We start from the raw sequence: 19,282 nt of genomic DNA, 5'->3' as shown, positions 1-19,282 counted from the left end.
AAGAAGAAGAAGGAGAAGGATGAGAAGAAGAAGAAGGAGAAGGAGAAGGATGAGAAGAAGAAGAAGGAGAAGGAGAAGGATGAGAAGAAGAAGAAGAAGGAGAAGGATGAGAAGAAGAAGAAGAAGGAGAAGGATGAGAAGAAGAAGAAGGAGAAGGATGAGAAGAAGAAGAAGGAGAAGGATGAGAAGAAGAAGAAGGAGAAGGATGAGAAGAAGAAGAAGGAGAAGGATGAGAAGAAGGAGAAGGATGAGAAGAAGGAGTTTCAACCGCTGTATGGAGGGAATGTCACAGAACTGTCAGAAATAGCGGAGCTCTGCAGATACACTTTTTGCCGGCTTGGAATTCTTCTTATTTTCATCCTACTTCTTCTTCATCCTCATCTTCTGAGGATGAGGATGAAGAAGTAGGATGAAAATAAGAAGAATTCCAAGCCGGCAAAAAGTGTATCTGCAGAGCTCCTCTAAGTGTATCTGCAGGATGATGATGGAAGAGGAAGAAGAGGAGGAAGAGGAAGAAGAGGAGGAGGAAGAGGAAGAAGAGGAGGAGGAAGAGGAAGAAGAGGAGGAAGAGGAGGAAGAGGAAGAAGAGGAGGAAGTGGAGGAGGAGGGAGGAGGGGGAGGGAGGAGGGAGGAGGGAGGAGGGGGGAGGGGGGAGGGGGGAGGGGGGAGGGGGGAGGGGGGAGGGGGGAGGGAGGGGGGAGGAGGAGGAGGAAGAAGAAGAAGTAGGATGAAAATAAGAATAATTCCAAACCGGCAAAAAGTGTATCTGCAGAGTTCCTCTATTTCTGACAGTTCTCTGACTTTCACATTTACAGCGGTTGAAACATTGTATCTGTTTCCGAATAAAAACATCTGTATCCTAAATGGAAACAAATAGATATAATGTTTCAACCGCTGTACATGTGAAGGAACTGTCAGAGAACTGTCAGAAATAGCGGAGCTCTCTGCAGGGACACTTTTGCCGGCTGATCGGGAAAAATCCGATTCGCGCACCCGAAGTAGGCTAATATTCGGATTCGACGCAAATCGAATTTTTCCTGAAATTCGAATCGAATTCCACTTCGCCTGGTTCGATTCGCTCATCTCTAGTGGCAAACACACATGTAAATACCGTATTGCGTTTAGAACGTGAATGTTTATTCTTCATTTCATTGGCCAGAGTACTTGCCATTGAAATGAATAAATGCACAAGTGCCAAACACGGTTAGCGTTTAGCATTTTTGTGGACAAAATGTTCCTTTCCTGAATGAGATTCTTCTGCGTTCAGAAGAGGGGTGGTTAACTGGCCCTAAACTCTGCTGCTGTTAAACTCTGCAAAACATCTGTGAACATGCACACGCAGTTTTTTTTTTTTTTGGAGTTCAGGGGTTTTTACACAAAAAAAACAAAAACTTCACGAAAAGCTCTTGGGGGGAGGACAACTTACACTTCCAATCGCCTAGGCGATCGCAGAGGAAGTGGGAGCGTTAATTTTGGGTACCCACTTTCCCCCCCTCTCCCCAAAAGATGCCAATCCTTAATGGGGAGCGGGGGACCAGTCCTTAAAGCGGAACGTCCCCTTTTGAGTGGAGCTCAGCTTTAAAGTTGAACTTCAGGAATCATTTATTGAAAACATATTGGTACAGTTCGGTTTGTTGTAAGTATCAACATATGATACCCAAAAGGCAATCATTGTAGAAATCCATACATACGATAGCTGTGATCTTCCGGGTGCTGCTCCAGCGACATCCCTCTGTACAGTGTGCACGCTGTGAAAGGGGGTCACCCGTTCAGCACCACTGACTTTTTATTCAACACAAGGTGTTTAAGTAAATGAGGTGGAGAGGAGGGGCATGATCTTTTTTACGGTGCATTTGCAACAACAAAATTGAGTGATGTCCATGATAATTGTCTACCCATTACTCCTCAGTACAAAAACAGTATTGATACACAGAGTTAGCAAAAAATCTGCAAATCTCTGCAGATTTTTTTTCTTACCATTTTGCTAAATCATTCTGTACTGCTTTGAGTGATAAAGCAAAAAGAAGTTGAGTAAATATGTCTACTACATTAACAAATGTCAGGTGTCCTTCCTGATGTATGAAGTCTGACTCCACACCAGCCCCATGGGGCGTATTGTGATACGGATTGGAGTTAAGTTATGCAGGTCACTACTTCAGCACAGAAATAAAGATTCAGATTGAATTGTTAGAATGCACAACAATGTTACACGGACTATGCTGTATAAAAGACAAGTATTGATTTTTAATTCTAGTATGGTAAAATACAAAGCCATGTATAAGGGGGAAGGCCTCATGCACACTAGATGTTTAACTCTGGGGTTTAGGTGCATGTGGAAGGCAGATACACAGTCCAGCACCACTGCCAGCACCCTGTAAGACTGAGAAGCTGACAGCTGCTGGATGATGCACCAAGTGCTACAAACATTGAGGGCCGCTTCACACTACAAAAATGCACTCCAGATACGTTTTTGCTTACAGTTACCACACGCAGTTCCAGTGCAGTTTGCCATGTTCCAGTACGGTTCTGTGCAGAAAAAAAATGCAGAATTTTCTACTTTTTTTCCCTGCACTGGAAACTGACTGCACTGGTGTGAACTAGGGCCACTGGAATATGCGGAAAACACTTTGCATGTATTTTTGATACAGAAAACAAAAACAAAAAAAAACACTGAACTGTACCTAGTGTGAACTAGCCCTGAGGGCTGGTTCACCCCACATGCAGTCCAGTGTGTTTATTTGCGGCATCAAAAACATATGGGTAGTTGGTTAAATGCTTTCCAATGGCATAGTTCACACCAGTGCGGCCAGTTCTAGTGCGTTCCAGTACCAGAGAAGAAAAAAAAAAAAAAAAAAAAAAAAAAAACACATGCTGCATCTTTTCTGCATTAAGCTGTACTGGAACGTGGCAAAATGCATACAAAATTAAGAAAGAAGGGAAACCATTGCAACAGAATGCGTTGAAAAAGAGTGCACAGAAACACATCTGGACTGCATTTCTCTGGTGTGAACAGGCCCTTAGGGCAGTATGTGCCCAGGGAGGAACACCTGCAATACAAGCAGTCTGCGTTCTGAGCATGCATCCCTGGGCACATACTGCCCTAACACCCCGGTTACATCAAGCCAGACTTTGAAATTGTGCGACTTACAGTGAAGTCGCACGATTTCAAAGTCGAATGAGATGTTGAATTAAGGTGCGATTTGCAAAAAACATCTGCCAAAGATGTCTATGCAAATCGCCCCAAAAGTAGTACATGTACTACTTTAGAAATTGGTGCGGCTCCGACCAAGTCAGAACAGCACCGATTTGACCACTGTAATTGCGGACAATAGGGTGCGACTTGGCATATGATTTGTAAGTCACATGGCACGTAAATTGCGAGCCAAGTCGCACCCAATCTGACCGGGGTGTTAATGTTAGTAGCATTCGGTACACCGTCCAGCCCCATTCCACCTGCAGTAGATGTCAGACTCTCAGCACTTTACAGGGGCCTTATTGTGACATCAAGACACCACACCTACAGGCTTGCAATACTGCCCACAGCCCAAGAATATATGCTGCAGTACAAGTATCATACAAATGTCATGGCTGCCTCTGCAACAGCCTGAAATGCTACGGTACTTAGCAAGGCAAGAGATTTATATTTTGGTATAGGAAAGAGGCACTACAAAAGATGTCAGTGATGGCGAACCTATGGCACGCAGAGCCATCTCAGTGGGCATGCCAGGAAGAAGAGGAAGATGAGTGCACACGGACCACGCACACTGACTGGCCATCCAGATCTCGTCCACACTGGACCCCCATCAAACTACATCTCCCACGTCTCTGGGGTCAGGGTGGGTGTGGACGAGAGGAAACGGCTCCTATGCGGATCTGGCACCAGGGGTGACGTAGCCGGGTATGGGCGTGGAAGAGAGGAAGAGGCTCCCACACTGCTCCGGAGCCAGGGGCGACGTGTTCAGCGTGGATGGGAATGAGCTGCTGGGTTGGAAGCCACACTGACACTGCCAGAGGTGAGATAAACTGCTTGCCAACCATGCTATAGCCAAAAGATGGCTACAACGTGGTTGTCTAGTTCTGGGAGGGCGTCCCAGAACGCGAACCCAGTGGCACACACCCTGCGCTGCCGGTGATCGCTGTGTCCTACGGATACAGCTGATCACGTGATAAGGTAAAAGGCCAATCACAGCAGGCTTTTACCACGTGATCAACTGTATCCAATGACACAGCTGATCACAATGTAAATACAGTTGCTGGTTATCGGCTGCACGCTGTCACAGATTGAAGAAAGTACTGCAGATAACCGGCAAATGTGACAGGGGAGATCTGCACTAATAATCAGGCCACTGATTATCAGTGCCGCCCAGCAGTGCCTCCAGTTGGTGCTATCAGTCAGTGCCGCTTATCAGTGCATCATCAGTGCCTCCTCATCAATGCCCACCAGTGCCGCCTCATCAATGCCCATCAGTGCTGCCTATCAGTGCAGCCTCACCAATGCACATCAAAGAAGAAATATTACCTGTTTGCAAAATTTTATAATAGAAGCAAAGAAAACCTTTTATGTTTTTAATTTTTTGCTCTTTTTTCATTTATAGTGCAAAAAATAAAACACCCAGTGGTGATTAAATACCACCAAAAAAAAGCTCTATTTGTGTGAAAAAAATTAGTGTTGCATGACCGCACAATTGTCATTGTCAAGTGCAACAGCACTGAAAGCTGAAAATTGGCCTGGGCAGGAAGGCGGTAGAAGTGCCCGGTAGGCAAGTGGTTAATTGCAGTGTTGGCACTTTGAAATAAAAAATTGGTTTTGTGGTGCAGTTTTGGGCACTCGGGCTCAAAAAGGTTCGCCATCACTGCCCTATGTGATAAAATATATATATATTTTTTTTAAAGTTAAAATTACACCCAAGCATATATCATATAACCCTCCAAAATTTTTCAACCCCCCCACATATGTATGCGCGGTTACTAAAGTTTGTTGCCATTTCACGAGCGCGTGCAAATTTAAGGTTTGACATGTTGGATATCTATTTACTCGCTGCAACCTCATCTTTTATATTTTACAAAAAAAAAAAACTGGATAGTTTATTGCTTTTTGTGCCCTTAAAATTAATTTAAGTGTATTTTTTATTCTCTAAGGTCTAGGATTTCAGAAAATATGTTTGGAGGTTTTGTGTAATCTTCAGGCCATAAATGATTTTTTTTAAACGTGTGCAAAAAACACAAAAAACAGCAGCGAAAGGGATAAAAGGCTAAGCCCGACACTCCCCTTTCCTGATGAACACCCAATTGGTGCTCATTGCACTGCAAGGTCTCTCCCCTCCCTGCTAGTCCCCGGGTGTGGTGTTGGAGACAGGCAAAGAGGGGAGGAGGTGATATACAGTCCAATGTTAAAAATATTAAACGTTTAAGTCGCCATAAAGCCCCTTTTGTTTTTAAATGCCCCAGACATTACTTAAAGCAGATTTAAATACGAATTTGGTTAAAAAAAAATAAAATTTTTATCAGGACAAATAGATTGTCATGAGGGATGAGTAGACTGAGACACTGATATAGTCCTTGGACAAGTACTTTTTTCAAAAATCTCCACACCCCTGTAAAAGGTTATAAGAAAATTCAGCTGAGAATTGTCAGAGAGTCCGCTTATGCAGTCGGGTTTTGTAAGTGGTATTTGTAGCCTAATGTGTCACAGTAAGTCTCAGTAGACTGAAAATAGACCCAACATATGCAAGTAGTAATAAATGGGGAGTCCTTGGCGATATGTACAAGCTCCTCCATCTCCTTTGTCCTGTTTATACGCCAATGATGTCACATGGGGCGGGGTCACTCAAGTGATGTCCCCAGGTGGCCCCACCCCTTACCTATTTAAGAACTGTCGAACCACCAGAGTAGACAAACGGCGGGAGCCATCCTCGGAAGCGAAGCCTTTTTTTTTTTTTTAATTCTTTTTTTTCGGGGCGGCGGAGGGCATGGTGATTGAAATTAGATCTACTGTGGGGGACATTTTTTAGTTTTTTCTTTTAATAAAGGATATGTAAAAGACTGTGTCCTATCTTTTTCACACTACACTTTGTTTTTTGTGAATGAGTAAGGGGGCAGGATCTGGGGGCCCGCAGACCCCCATAACAGCCAGGGTTATGGGAAAGAGGCCCTTGTCCCTATCAACATGGGGACAAGATGCTGTGGGGGGGGGGGGGGGCTGCCCCAAAGCACCCCCCTATGTTGAAGGCATGTGGCCTGGTATGGTTCGGGGGGGGGGGTGTTCGCTCATCCCCCACCCCCTTTCCTGACCTGCCGGGTTGCATGCTCGGATAAGGGTCTGGAATGGATTTTGGGGGGGCCCCCACGCCATTTATTTTTTTTATTTTATTTTTTTTAATTTTAACATGGGAGTTCCCTTCAAAATCCATACCAGACCCAAAGGGCTTGGTAAGGATGGGAGGGGGGACCCCACAACGGTTTTTTCATTTATTTTTTTAATTGCCGGCAATTTTTTTACATTCAGCTGTCAGTGGGGAACCCTGCTGACAGCTGAAACATTTAACACATGGCTGTCACTGCTAAAATACCTGTGTTAGAGAGATCAGCGAGCGCTTAAATCAATACAGCAGCAAAATGCACTAAAAAGGAAAACTGAAACCTTCAATAGCATATGCAATCAAAAGAGTGCAGCGCTGAAAATACAACAATGTATCCAATAGTACCGTTACTTTAAATAGTGCAAATAATTTACTTACATGGACTTATCGTATATGGTCATACCAAATACTCACACTTTATGAAATATTTGCACTATTTAAAGTAACAGTACTATTGGATACATTGTTGTATTTTCAGTGCTGTACTTTTTGATTACAACTATTAAAATACCGCGTGACTTAATAAAATAACGCATGCGGTATTTTAGTAGTGTTTACATTTTTCTGACCTCAGGAACAGATTAATTGGTTTTCAATGCATCCCTATGGGAAACGGTGTTTCGATTCACAAATTTTTCACTATACGATAAGTCATGCAGAACTGATTAAACCGTAGGGGTGCACCGAAATTAAAAAATTCTGGTGCCAAAAACTCAAAATGCACTGGGCCGAAAACTGATATCAAAATGCACAGTTTTTAAAAATGAATTAAAAATATATAGGATGGGAACAGCCTATATCCCCGCGCTCAAGAAAATGGTGAAAATATTGACATACAAAATTAGAATAAAAATGATTAAACCAGTAATTAAATATTTAAATCAAGCTGCCATTTTAAATAACAGGAAGGAAGGAAGAGGAAAGGGTATATTTGCATTCCCTGTGCACAAGCGTCAACCCCGTGTCAGCATGTTAGTAGCGGTTGCACCATGCATGTGAGGTATCGCTGCCAACATCAAATCTAGGGCAGTAATTCTAGCACTAGACCTCTTCTGTAAATCTAAAATGGTAGCTTGTAAAGGTTGCCTATGGATATTGAAGATTGTCGCCATTGCACAGGGCATGCACAGTTTTAAAGCATGTCATGTTTGGGATCTATTTACTCAGCATAGCATAATCTTTTATAAGTTACCAAATACCTAGCCAATATATTATGTTTTTGCATATTAAAATTCAAAAAAAAAAAAATGTGTTTGAAAAATCGCTGCACAAGTACTATGTGGCATAAAAAATTGACAGCACCCACCATGTTTTTCACTAGGGTGTCTGCTTTAAAAAATATATATATAATGTTGGCGGTTAAAAGTAATTTCCTAGCAAAAATACTGATTTTTTTCATATGAAAAAAAAGTGTAAGAAAAGGCTTGGTCTTCAGGTGGTTAGAAGAGCGAGTGATGTGTGGCATAAACTTCTAATGCTGGGCATAAAATGCCCCCACCCCCCAACATAACCCTTTTTTGGAAAGTAGACACCCCAAACTATTCGTGAGAGGCACGTTGAGTCAATAGAATTTATTTTTTGTACCACATTTTTACCAAATTTTGGGGGAAAAAAAAACAAAAATAATTTGTTTGTTTTTTGTCACTTAAATGATTTACTGCTCACACATGCCATGCTTATATGTGGAATTACTCCCCAAAATACATTGTGCTACTTCTCCCGAGTATGGGGGTACCACATGTGAGAGACATTTTGGCAATCTAGCCAAGTACAGGACCCCAAAATCCAATAAGCACCTTCAGGCTTTTAAAGGGCTTTATTTCCTCTTTACACTTCCTGACTACCTATCAGTTTCGGAGGCCCAGAAATGCCAGGATAGCACCTAACCCCCCAAATTACCCCTTTTTGGAAAGTAGACACCCCAAGGAATTTGATAAGAAGCATGGTGAATATTTTGCAGATCTCGTTTGTTGCCACAAGTGTTTGGAAAATGAAGAAAAAAATATTCTTTTCTTATACTTTAAAACCTTGTGAGAAAAAATTAGATCAGCAAAATACTTACCACATGCCTCTTTTTAAATTCCTTGGGGTGTTTACTTTCCAAAAAGGGGTAATTAGGGGGGGGGATTTGCTGCTATCCTGGCATTTCAGGGCCTCTGAAACTGTGATAGGTAGTGAGGAAGTTACACACCTTCAGGCTTTCAAAGTGGTCATTAGATTTCAGCCTCCTGTATGTGGCTAGGCACCCAAAAAGTCTCACACATGTGGTATCCCCATACTCGGTAGAAGTAGCAGAAGGTATTTTGGGTTTTAATATTAGCATTAGGGGGGGGGCCGGCTCAAACTAGGGGTTCTTTTGATTACAGCATATTGTGTTGCAAAAACATTGTTAGGCACCTTCCACACAAAGGATCTGATCAGGCCAATATTTACATTTGTCCAGCTTGGCACAAAGTAAATACACAATACAGACAACTCCTGAAGTTCAGCTTTCAATGTTTTTTATAGCATCTCTCCTACACCTATGCCTAGCGTTAAGCTTTAACAGTGCGAGTCGAATTGGTGGCAGTTAATATCCCCACTACTTCCACCTCACAATAGCATCAACTGACACACATTAAAGTGGAACTTAAGTCAGAAAATTAAGTCCTGCTAGATCACTTCTAGCTGGCCAAGTATAGCTATGTAAAACAAAGTGTCTGTACCTCTTCCCGACCGCCCTATAGCAGAAATCATGCTACAGGGCAGCATGGGTGCGCAAAATCACGTACATACACATAATTTTGCATTTCCGGGTAGGGGGCTCACACCCTACCCGCACCGCTGTTAGCGACCGTGGCTGTCAATCACCAGGTCCCGGCCAGTGATTGCCGAGCATCTCCCACAGGGAGAACTGTTTGTAAACAAAACAGTTCTCCCTGTCAGCTTGTGCACACTGCTTTGCATGGCTGTGCACAGCAGAGCCATGCAAAGCAGTGTGTTTACAGTGAAGCACATGGACACAAACAAGTAAAACAGCACAAAGCACAGTTAACCCTTTGATCGCCCCTCATGTTAACCCTTTCCTGCCCATTGCCATTAGAACAGTGTTTCTCAACTCCAGTCCTCATGGACCCCCAACAGGTCATGTTTTCAGGATTTCCATTATTTTGCACAGGTGATTTGATCAGTTTCACTGCCTTAGTAATTACCACAGCTGTTTCATCTGAGGGAAATCCTGAAAACATGACCTGTTGGGAGTCCATGAGGACTGGAGTTGAGAAACACTGCATTAGAACAATGTAAGTGCTTTTTTTTTTAGCACTGATCACTGTATTGGTGTCACTGGAGAGGTCAGTGACACCAAGTCAGTTCCCTCCAGTGTCAGAATGCCAGCCGCAGTCCCACTGATCGCCCCCATTACAGTCAAAAGTACAAAAAAAAAAAATCCCAGTGTATATACTGCCATTTGACGACGCTATAACTTTCACGTAAACCAAATTAATTTACATATATTGGGATTACATTTAGCAAAGACATGTCGCAGAATAAATTTTGGCCTAAATTTATGACGAAATTTGATTTCAATTTTTTTGTACTGGACATGTTTAACCACTTGCAAACACGTTATAGCCGAATGACGGCTACAGTACGATTGTCCAGTCATGGGAGGGTGTCATATGACATCCTCCCAGAATGCACCCTCCCACACGCCCCTGGGGGCGCACACCTGGCAAACTCCATGATCGCTGTGTCCTACGGACACAGCTGATCACATGATGTGGTAAAAGGTCAATCACAGAAGCCTTTTACCACATGATCAGCTGTGTCCAACGACACAGCAGATCACGATAAATGCAGTTGCCGGTTATCGGCTACACTTTTTTCACGCTGTCAAACTTTTCCTGCCTGAGGAAAGTGCTGCCGATAACTGGCAATTGTTAGAGGACGGATCGTCACAGATCATCAAGGCACTGATGATCAGTGCCACCCACCTGTGCCACCGCATCAACGCACATCAGTGGAGAAAAAAAAATTACCTATTTGCAAAATTTTATGAATAAAACAAAGAAAAACTTTTTTCTTCAAATTTTTTGCTCTTTTTTTTTGTTTATAGCACAAAAAATAAAACACCCAGCAGCGATTTAATACCACCAAAAGAAAGCTCTATTTGTGTGAAAAAATAATTTTTTTTTTTTACGGGTACAGTGTTGCATGACCGTGCAATTGTCAAAGTTTGATAGCACTGAAAGCTGAAAATTGGCCTGGGCAGGAAGGGAGTATAATTGCTCAGTAGGAGTGTTGGTTAATAGCAAAAAGTAAAAAAATAGGGTTTTTTTTCTTAAAAATGTCTTTTTTTTCATAGCGCAAAAAAAAAAACGCACAGGTGATCTAATACAACTGAAAAAAAGCTAAATTCGTGGGAAACAAAATTTCATTTGGGTGCAGCATTGCATGACCGCGCAATTGTCAGTTAAAGTAACGCAGCACCGTAACGCAAAAAATGGCCTGGTCAGGAAGGGGGGTAAATCCTCAGGAGGGCAAGTGGTTAAAATCCAGTAATACATGGTCTCATCCTACTCTGCACATGCTCAGTTGTTTTAGGCACTGTGCCAAATCTGTAGAGGCCAATCTGCTGATGAGCTAAAGATTTAAGTCAGCTCAGGACTCTGGGCTTCAGCAAAATGGCAGCCTTCTGCAAGAGGAAGCAGGAACAATGCTGGAGGCAATTTACAGAACACTTATTCTGGTAGCATAATTATTAATGTGGAACTTATGTTTTTATCAAGTTGTTATGGGTAATGTTTAACTTTAAAATGGACCTTACATCTTCTCAAAAGATTTGAACTACTCAGCATTGCAAAGGGTGTCCTTGGAGGATGGGGGGGGGTCTGCACAGTCCATTGGAGGAGGATGGGGGGGGGGGTCTGCACAGTCCATTGGAGGAGGATGGGGGGGTCTGCACAGTCCATTGGAGGAGGATGGGGGGGGGGGGTCTGCACAGTCCATTGCAGGAGGATGGGGGGGGGGGGGTCTGCACAGTCCATTGGAGGAGGATGGGGGGGGGGGGTCTGCACAGTCCATTGGAGGAGGATGGGGGGGGGGGGGGTCTGCACAGTCCATTGGAGGAGGATGGGGGGGGGGGGGTCTGCACAGTCCATTGGAGGAGGATGGGGGGGGGGGTCTGCACAGTCCATTGGAGGAGGATGGGGGGGGGGTCTGCACAGTCCATTGGAGGAGGATGGGGGGGGGGGTCTGCACAGTCCATTGGAGGAGGATGGGGGGGGGGGTCTGCACAGTCCATTGGAGGAGGATGGGGGGGGGGGTCTGCACAGTCCATTGGAGGAGGATGGGGGGGGGGGGTCTGCACAGTCCATTGGAGGAGGATGGGGGGGGGGTCTGCACAGTCCATTGGAGGAGGATGGGGGGGGGGTCTGCACAGTCCATTGGAGGATGGGGGGGGGGGGGGTCTGCACAGTCCATTGGAGGAGGATGGGGGGGGGTCTGCACAGTCCATTGGAGGAGGATGGGGGGGGGGGGTCTGCACAGTCCATTGGAGGAGGATGGGGGGGGGGGGGTCTGCACAGTCCATTGGAGGAGGATGGGGGGGGGGGGTCTGCACAGTCCATTGGAGGAGGATGGGGGGGGGGGTCTGCACAGTCCATTGGAGGAGGATGGGGGGGGGGGGTCTGCACAGTCCATTGGAGGAGGATGGGGGGGGGGGTCTGCACAGTCCATTGGAGGAGGATGGGGGGTCTGCACAGTCCATTGGAGGAGGATGGGGGGTCTGCACAGTCCATTGGAGGAGGATGGGGGGTCTGCACAGTCCATTGGAGGAGGATGGGGGGTCTGCACAGTCCATTGGAGGAGGATGGGGGGTCTGCACAGTCCATTGGAGGAGGATGGGGGGTCTGCACAGTCCATTGGAGGAGGATGGGGGGGGGGTCTGTACAGTCCATTGGAGGAGGATGGGGGGGGGGTCTGTACAGTCCATTGGAGGAGGATGGGGGGGGGGTCTGTACAGTCCATTGGAGGATGGGGGGGTCTGTACAGTCCATTGGAGGAGGATGGGGGGGGGGTCTGTACAGTCCATTGGAGGAGGATGGCGGGGGGGGGGGGGTCTGTACAGTCCATTGGAGGAGGATGGCGGGGGGGGGGGGGTCTGTACAGTCCATTGGAGGAGGATGGCGGGGGGGGGGTCTGTACAGTCCATTGGAGGAGGATGGCGGGGGGGGGGTCTGTACAGTCCATTGGAGGAGGATGGCGGGGGGGGGGTCTGTAGAGTCCATTGGAGGAGGATGGCGGGGGGGGGGGTCTGTAGAGTCCATTGGAGGAGGATGGCGGGGGGGGGGTCTGTAGAGTCCATTGGAGGAGGATGGGGGGGGGGTCTGTACAGTCCATTGGAGGAGGATGGGGGGCGGTCTGTACAGTCCATTGGAGGAGGATGGGGGGCGGTCTGTACAGTCCATTGGAGGAGGATGGGGGGGTCTGTACAGTCCATTGGAGGAGGATGGGGGGGTCTGTACAGTCCATTGGAGGAGGATGGGGGGGTCTGTACAGTCCATTGGAGGAGGATAGGGGGGGGTCTGTACAGTCCATTGGAGGAGTATAGGGGGGGGTCTGTACAGTCCATTGGAGGAGTATAGGGGGGGGGGTCTGTACAGTCCATTGGAGGAGTATGGGGGGGGGTCTGTACAGTCCATTGGAGGAGGATGGGGGGGGGGTCTGTACAGTCCATTGGAGGAGGATAGGGTGGGTCTGTACAGTCCATTGGAGGAGGATAGGGGGGGGTCTGTACAGTCCATTGGAGGAGGATAGGGGGGGTCTGTACAGTCCATTGGAGGAGGATAGGGGGGGTCTGTACAGTCCATTGGAGGATAGGGGGGGTCTGTACAGTCCATTGGAGGATAGGGGGGGTCTGTACAGTCCATTGGAGGATAGGGGGGGTCTGTACAGTCCATTGGAGGATAGGGGGGGTCTGTACAGTCCATTGGAGGATAGGGGGGGTCTGTACAGTCCATTGGAGGATAGGGGGGGTCTGTACAGTCCATTGGAGGATAGGGGGGGTCTGTACAGTCCATTGGAGGATAGGGGGGGTCTGTACAGTCCATTGGAGGATAGGGGGGGTCTGTACAGTCCATTGGAGGATAGGGGGGGTCTGTACAGTCCATTGGAGGATAGGGGGGGTCTGTACAGTCCATTGGAGGATAGGGGGGGTCTGTACAGTCCATTGGAGGATAGGGGGGGTCTGTACAGTCCATTGGAGGATAGGGGGGGGTCTGTACAGTCCATTGGAGGATAGGGGGGGTCTGTACAGTCCATTGGAGGAGGATGGCGGGGGGGGGGTCTGTAGAGTCCATTGGAGGAGGATGGCGGGGGGGGGGTCTGTAGAGTCCATTGGAGGAGGATGGCGGGGGGGGGGGTCTGTACAGTCCATTGGAGGAGGATGGCGGGGGGGGGGGGTCTGTACAGTCCATTGGAGGAGGATGGCGGGGGGGGTCTGTACAGTCCATTGGAGGAGGATGGCGGGGGGGGGGGTCTGTACAGTCCATTGGAGGAGGATGGCGGGGGGGGGGGTCTGTACAGTCCATTGGAGGAGGATGGCGGGGGGGGGGTCTGTACAGTCCATTGGAGGAGGATGGGGGGGGGGTCTGCACAGTCCATTGGAGGAGGATGGGGGGGGGGGTCTGCACAGTCCATTGGAGGAGGATGGGGGGGGGGTCTGCACAGTCCATTGGAGGAGGATGGGGGGGGGGTCTGCACAGTCCATTGGAGGAGGATGGGGGGTCTGCACAGTCCATTGGAGGAGGATGGGGGGTCTGCACAGTCCATTGGAGGAGGATGGGGGGTCTGCACAGTCCATTGGAGGAGGATGGGGGGTCTGCACAGTCCATTGGAGGAGGATGGGGGGTCTGCACAGTCCATTGGAGGAGGATGGGGGGTCTGCACAGTCCATTGGAGGAGGATGGGGGGGGGGGTCTGTACAGTCCATTGGAGGATGGGGGGGTCTGTACAGTCCATTGGAGGAGGATGGGGGGGGGTCTGTACAGTCCATTGGAGGAGGATGGCGGGGGGGGGGGGTCTGTACAGTCCATTGGAGGAGGATGGCGGGGGGGGGGGGGGTCTGTACAGTCCATTGGAGGAGGATGGCGGGGGGGGGTCTGTACAGTCCATTGGAGGAGGATGGCGGGGGGGGGTCTGTACAGTCCATTGGAGGAGGATGGCGGGGGGGGGTCTGTACAGTCCATTGGAGGAGGATGGCGGGGGGGGGGTCTGTACAGTCCATTGGAGGAGGATGGCGGGGGGGGGGTCTGTAGAGTCCATTGGAGGAGGATGGCGGGGGGGGGGTCTGTAGAGTCCATTGGAGGAGGATGGGGGGGGGGTCTGTACAGTCCATTGGAGGAGGATGGGGGGCGGTCTGTACAGTCCATTGGAGGAGGATGGGGGGCGGTCTGTACAGTCCATTGGAGGAGGATGGGGGGCGGTCTGTACAGTCCATTGGAGGAGGATGGGGGGGTCTGTACAGTCCATTGGAGGAGGATGGGGGGGGTCTGTACAGTCCATTGGAGGAGGATGGGGGGGGTCTGTACAGTCCATTGGAGGAGGATGGGGGGGGTCTGTACAGTCCATTGGAGGAGGATGGGGGGGGTCTGTACAGTCCATTGGAGGAGGATGGGGGGGGTCTGTACAGTCCATTGGAGGAGGATAGGGGGGGGGTCTGTACAGTCCATTGGAGGAGGATAGGGGGGGGGTCTGTACAGTCCATTGGAGGAGTATAGGGGGGGGGGGTCTGTACAGTCCATTGGAGGAGTATAGGGGGGGGGGGTCTGTACAGTCCATTGGAGGAGTATGGGGGGGGGGTCTGTACAGTCCATTGGAGGAGGATGGGGGGGGGGTCTGTACAGTCCATTGGAGGAGGATAGGGGGGGGGTCTGTACAGTCCATTGGAGGATAGGGGGGGTCTGTACAGTCCATTGGAGGAGGATAGGGGGGGTCTGTACAGTCCATTGGAGGATAGGGGGGGTCTGTACAGTCCATTGGAGGATAGGGGGGGTCTGTACAGTCCATTGGAGGATAGGGGGGGTCTGTACAGTCCATTGGAGGATAGGGGGGGTCTGTACAGTCCATTGGAGGATAGGGGGGGTCTGTACAGTCCATTGGAGGATAGGGGGGGTCTGTACAGTCCATTGGAGGATAGGGGGGGTCTGTACAGTCCATTGGAGGATAGGGGGGGTCTGTACAGTCCATTGGAGGATAGGGGGGGTCTGTACAGTCCATTGGAGGATAGGGGGGGTCTGTACAGTCCATTGGAGGATAGGGGGGGTCTGTACAGTCCATTGGAGGATAGGGGGGGTCTGTACAGTCCATTGGAGGATAGGGGGGGTCTGTACAGTCCATTGGAGGATAGGGGGGGTCTGTACAGTCCATTGGAGGATAGGGGGGGTCTGTACAGTCCATTGGAGGATAGGGGGGGTCTGTACAGTCCATTGGAGGATAGGGGGGGGTCTGTACAGTCCATTGGAGGATAGGGGGGGTCTGTACAGTCCATTGGAGGAGGATGGCGGGGGGGGGGTCTGTACAGTCCATTGGAGGAGGATGGCGGGGGGGGGGTCTGTAGAGTCCATTGGAGGAGGATGGCGGGGGGGGGTCTGTAGAGTCCATTGGAGGAGGATGGCGGGGGGGGGGGGGTCTGTACAGTCCATTGGAGGAGGATGGCGGGGGGGGTCTGTACAGTCCATTGGAGGAGGATGGCGGGGGGGGGGGGTCTGTACAGTCCATTGGAGGAGGATGGCGGGGGGGGGGTCTGTACAGTCCATTGGAGGAGGATGGCGGGGGGGGGGTCTGTACAGTCCATTGGAGGAGGATGGCGGGGGGGGGGTCTGTACAGTCCATTGGAGGAGGATGGCGGGGGGGGGGTCTGTACAGTCCATTGGAGGAGGATGGCGGGGGGGGGTCTGTAGAGTCCATTGGAGGAGGATGGCGGGGGGGGTCTGTAGAGTCCATTGGAGGAGGATGGCGGGGGGGGGGTCTGTACAGTCCATTGGAGGAGGATGGCGGGGGGGGGGGGGTCTGTACAGTCCATTGGAGGAGGATGGCGGGGGGGGGGGGGTCTGTACAGTCCATTGGAGGAGGATGGCGGGGGGGGGGGGTCTGTACAGTCCATTGGAGGAGGATGGCGGGGGGGGGGGTCTGTACAGTCCATTGGAGGAGGATGGCGGGGGGGGGGGTCTGTACAGTCCATTGGAGGAGGATGGCGGGGGGGGGTCTGTACAGTCCATTGGAGGAGGATGGCGGGGGGGGGGTCTGTACAGTCCATTGGAGGAGGATGGCGGGGGGGGGGGGTCTGTACAGTCCATTGGAGGAGGATGGCGGGGGGGGGGGGTCTGTACAGTCCATTGGAGGAGGATGGCGGGGGGGGGGGGTCTGTACAGTCCATTGGAGGAGGATGGCGGGGGGGGGTCTGTACAGTCCATTGGAGGAGGATGGCGGGGGGGGGTCTGTACAGTCCATTGGAGGAGGATGGCGGGGGGGGGTCTGTACAGTCCATTGGAGGAGGATGGCGGGGGGGGGGTCTGTACAGTCCATTGGAGGAGGATGGCGGGGGGGGGGGGGGTCTGTACAGTCCATTGGAGGAGGATGGCGGGGGGGGGGGGTCTGTACAGTCCATTGGAGGAGGATGGCGGGGGGGGGGGGGGGGGGTCTGTAGAGTCCATTGGAGGAGGATGGCGGGGGGGGGGGGGTCTGTACAGTCCATTGGAGGAGGATGGCGGGGGGGTCTGTACAGTCCATTGGAGGAGGATGGCGGGGGGGGGGGGTCTGTACAGTCCATTGGAGGAGGATGGCGGGGGGGGGGGGGGTCTGTACAGTCCATTGGAGGAGGATGGCGGGGGGGGGGGGGTCTGTACAGTCCATTGGAGGAGGATGGGGGGGGGGGGTCTGTACAGTCCATTGGAGGAGGATGGGGGGGGGGGGGTCTGTACAGTCCATTGGAGGAGGATGGGGGGGGGGGTCTGTACAGTCCATTGGAGGAGGATGGGGGGGGGGGGGTCTGTACAGTCCATTGGAGGAGGATGGGGGGGGGGGTCCGTACAGTCCATTGGAGGAGGATGGCGGGGGGGGTCTGTACAGTCCATTGGAGGAGAATGGGGGGAGGGGGTCTGTACAGTCCATTGGAGGAGAATGGGGGGTGGGTGATCTGTTTTGCCATGACAGGCTCTCCACACCCCATTCAAACTTCCTGACAGCCGCCCATACATACACACACACACAGGCCGCAGCCTTCTCCCCTCCCTCCCTCCTTCCAGCACTCTCCCCGGGGCCGTACTCACAGTTCCTGATGTCGGAGATAAAGACGGCCAGTCCCCGCATCCCGTCCCCTTTTGACACGGCCGGCATCCTGTAGGCTGCGAGTGACCAGACCTCGGAGAGTAAGACTTCACACGGCGGCGGAGGAGGCGGCCCAGGCCAGGCACTAAGGGACGGCGGCGAATACCGGGCTAATCCTGAGCTCTCCGCCTCAGCAACACGACCCCCCCGGCTAATTAATGGACCGGACCAGCGCCTGAGAGCTACAGGCTGACTGAGAACAGCAGGAAATCCGCCGCGCAGGCTTCTCCCGCCCCGCTTGTTCCGTCATTGGACCGCGCCTGATACGTCTCACCAGCGATTGGACCAACGCAACGTCTGTCAAAGCAGCGGGCAGAGGGCGGGGACGAAGGGTGTGTAGTGGGAAATGACGTCTCCCTTCCAACTTAGTGTATCTCCGTACACTGCCGAGGTCTGCGCGCAGACTACCAATACTACTGGCAGGGCGGGGTTGAGTGGTAGATGCTGATTTGACCGAAAGTCATGTGTGGGCGGGATTTTTAGGTGGCCCCGCTGCTAAGTGGTATCCTATAGAAGCTAACGGTTCCCAAAGAGGGCGGAGGTGATCGGCTGTCATGACGTCACTCCGGCGGGGATACCCATCAGAGGTGACGGAGTAAGTCACCGGTGATGGTGGAGACGTCACCTGTCACTATTAACCAGTTCCACTCTTATTCATTCCTTGCACACATGTAAAAATCTGCATTTAATGGCTGTAACTTTACTACAACCCCCAGGAAATGATCTGTTGTCTGAGAGCAGAGGACCTGCAGAACAAAACTGGTAGTTACAATTTTTTCAAGCTGCAGATTTGCACAACTGTTTATTAAACATATATGTTCAGGAAAACATGTAATAAAATGAATAGTCAATTAAAATAAACAGTGTAGCGCTAATAACACTAAAAAATATATTAAGTGAATCTGTGATTACAATACACAAACTAAATACACGTCCCCTGAATATATATACCCGGGATGATGAACCAATGAATAAATAATAGTGTCATGCGTGAATTCCCTCATGGGGAATATCCAGTGCATAAGGTGACAAATACAATCCTAATTCAATATTGTGAAAAAACATACTAGTGCACAAAATTGGTGAACAAATAATCAATTCCAAAGTCCAAAAAAATATAATAATAATAATGCGATGCTTTATGGTGGTCCTCCCACTTCACTCTTCATGCAAAAGTATTGTGCAGTGTGCGTGATTCACACGTGCCAATCCTTTAACAGCCAAAGTGCCCCCTCACCTCCATACTTAGACCCCACAGGGCCAGCACGCTTTGAGGATCAAGCGATCCTGTCAGAATGGATTCCTCTCAGGATTTCCCCTCACGTCTCCAGCCTCCACCAGACTAGCAGCCAGCTCCTCCCAGGGTCATAATGAGACACAAGTAGAGACCCTCCATAGTGCAACCGGTTTTATTAGATCAAATTTCAAATAAAAGTATTCCACTCACATTGCCCACGAATTTTCTTCCAGCTTTCTACCACATGCTATGGGTGTACTGCATGGGTATTCACAACAGGGTGATCCAATATGGCCGGCGTGGGGATCACCCTGTTGTG

At 49.9% G+C, this 19,282-nt stretch overlaps 1 protein-coding gene across 3 annotated transcripts in view; it reads right to left on the bottom strand.

The window, feature by feature from the left end:
* The window catches only part of LOC149463010 (AP-2 complex subunit alpha-1), an 82,302-nt gene extending 64,331 nt beyond the window's left edge, over nucleotides 1-17,971 (bottom strand). For 2 of the 3 annotated variants that reach the window (XM_089676078.1, XM_089676079.1), the window contains exon 1: nucleotides 17,669-17,971. In XM_089676078.1, the coding sequence (XP_089532204.1) occupies nucleotides 17,669-17,735 (67 nt within the window). In that variant the 5' untranslated portion in view covers nucleotides 17,736-17,971. The remainder of the gene's footprint in view (nucleotides 1-17,668) is intronic. The other variant, XM_089676080.1, reaches the window with a different exon arrangement.
* Nucleotides 17,972-19,282: the final 1,311 nt, after the last annotated feature.

The sequence above is a fragment of the Staurois parvus genome, unplaced genomic scaffold (genome assembly GCF_062004578.1).
Source record: "Staurois parvus isolate SC_StPar_1 unplaced genomic scaffold, SC_StPar_1.0 ptg000163l, whole genome shotgun sequence".
Classification (NCBI taxonomy): Eukaryota; Metazoa; Chordata; class Amphibia; order Anura; family Ranidae; genus Staurois; species Staurois parvus.
The sequence above is the reverse complement of the archived record's forward strand: the minus strand, read 5'-3'. Positions and strand labels throughout refer to the sequence as shown.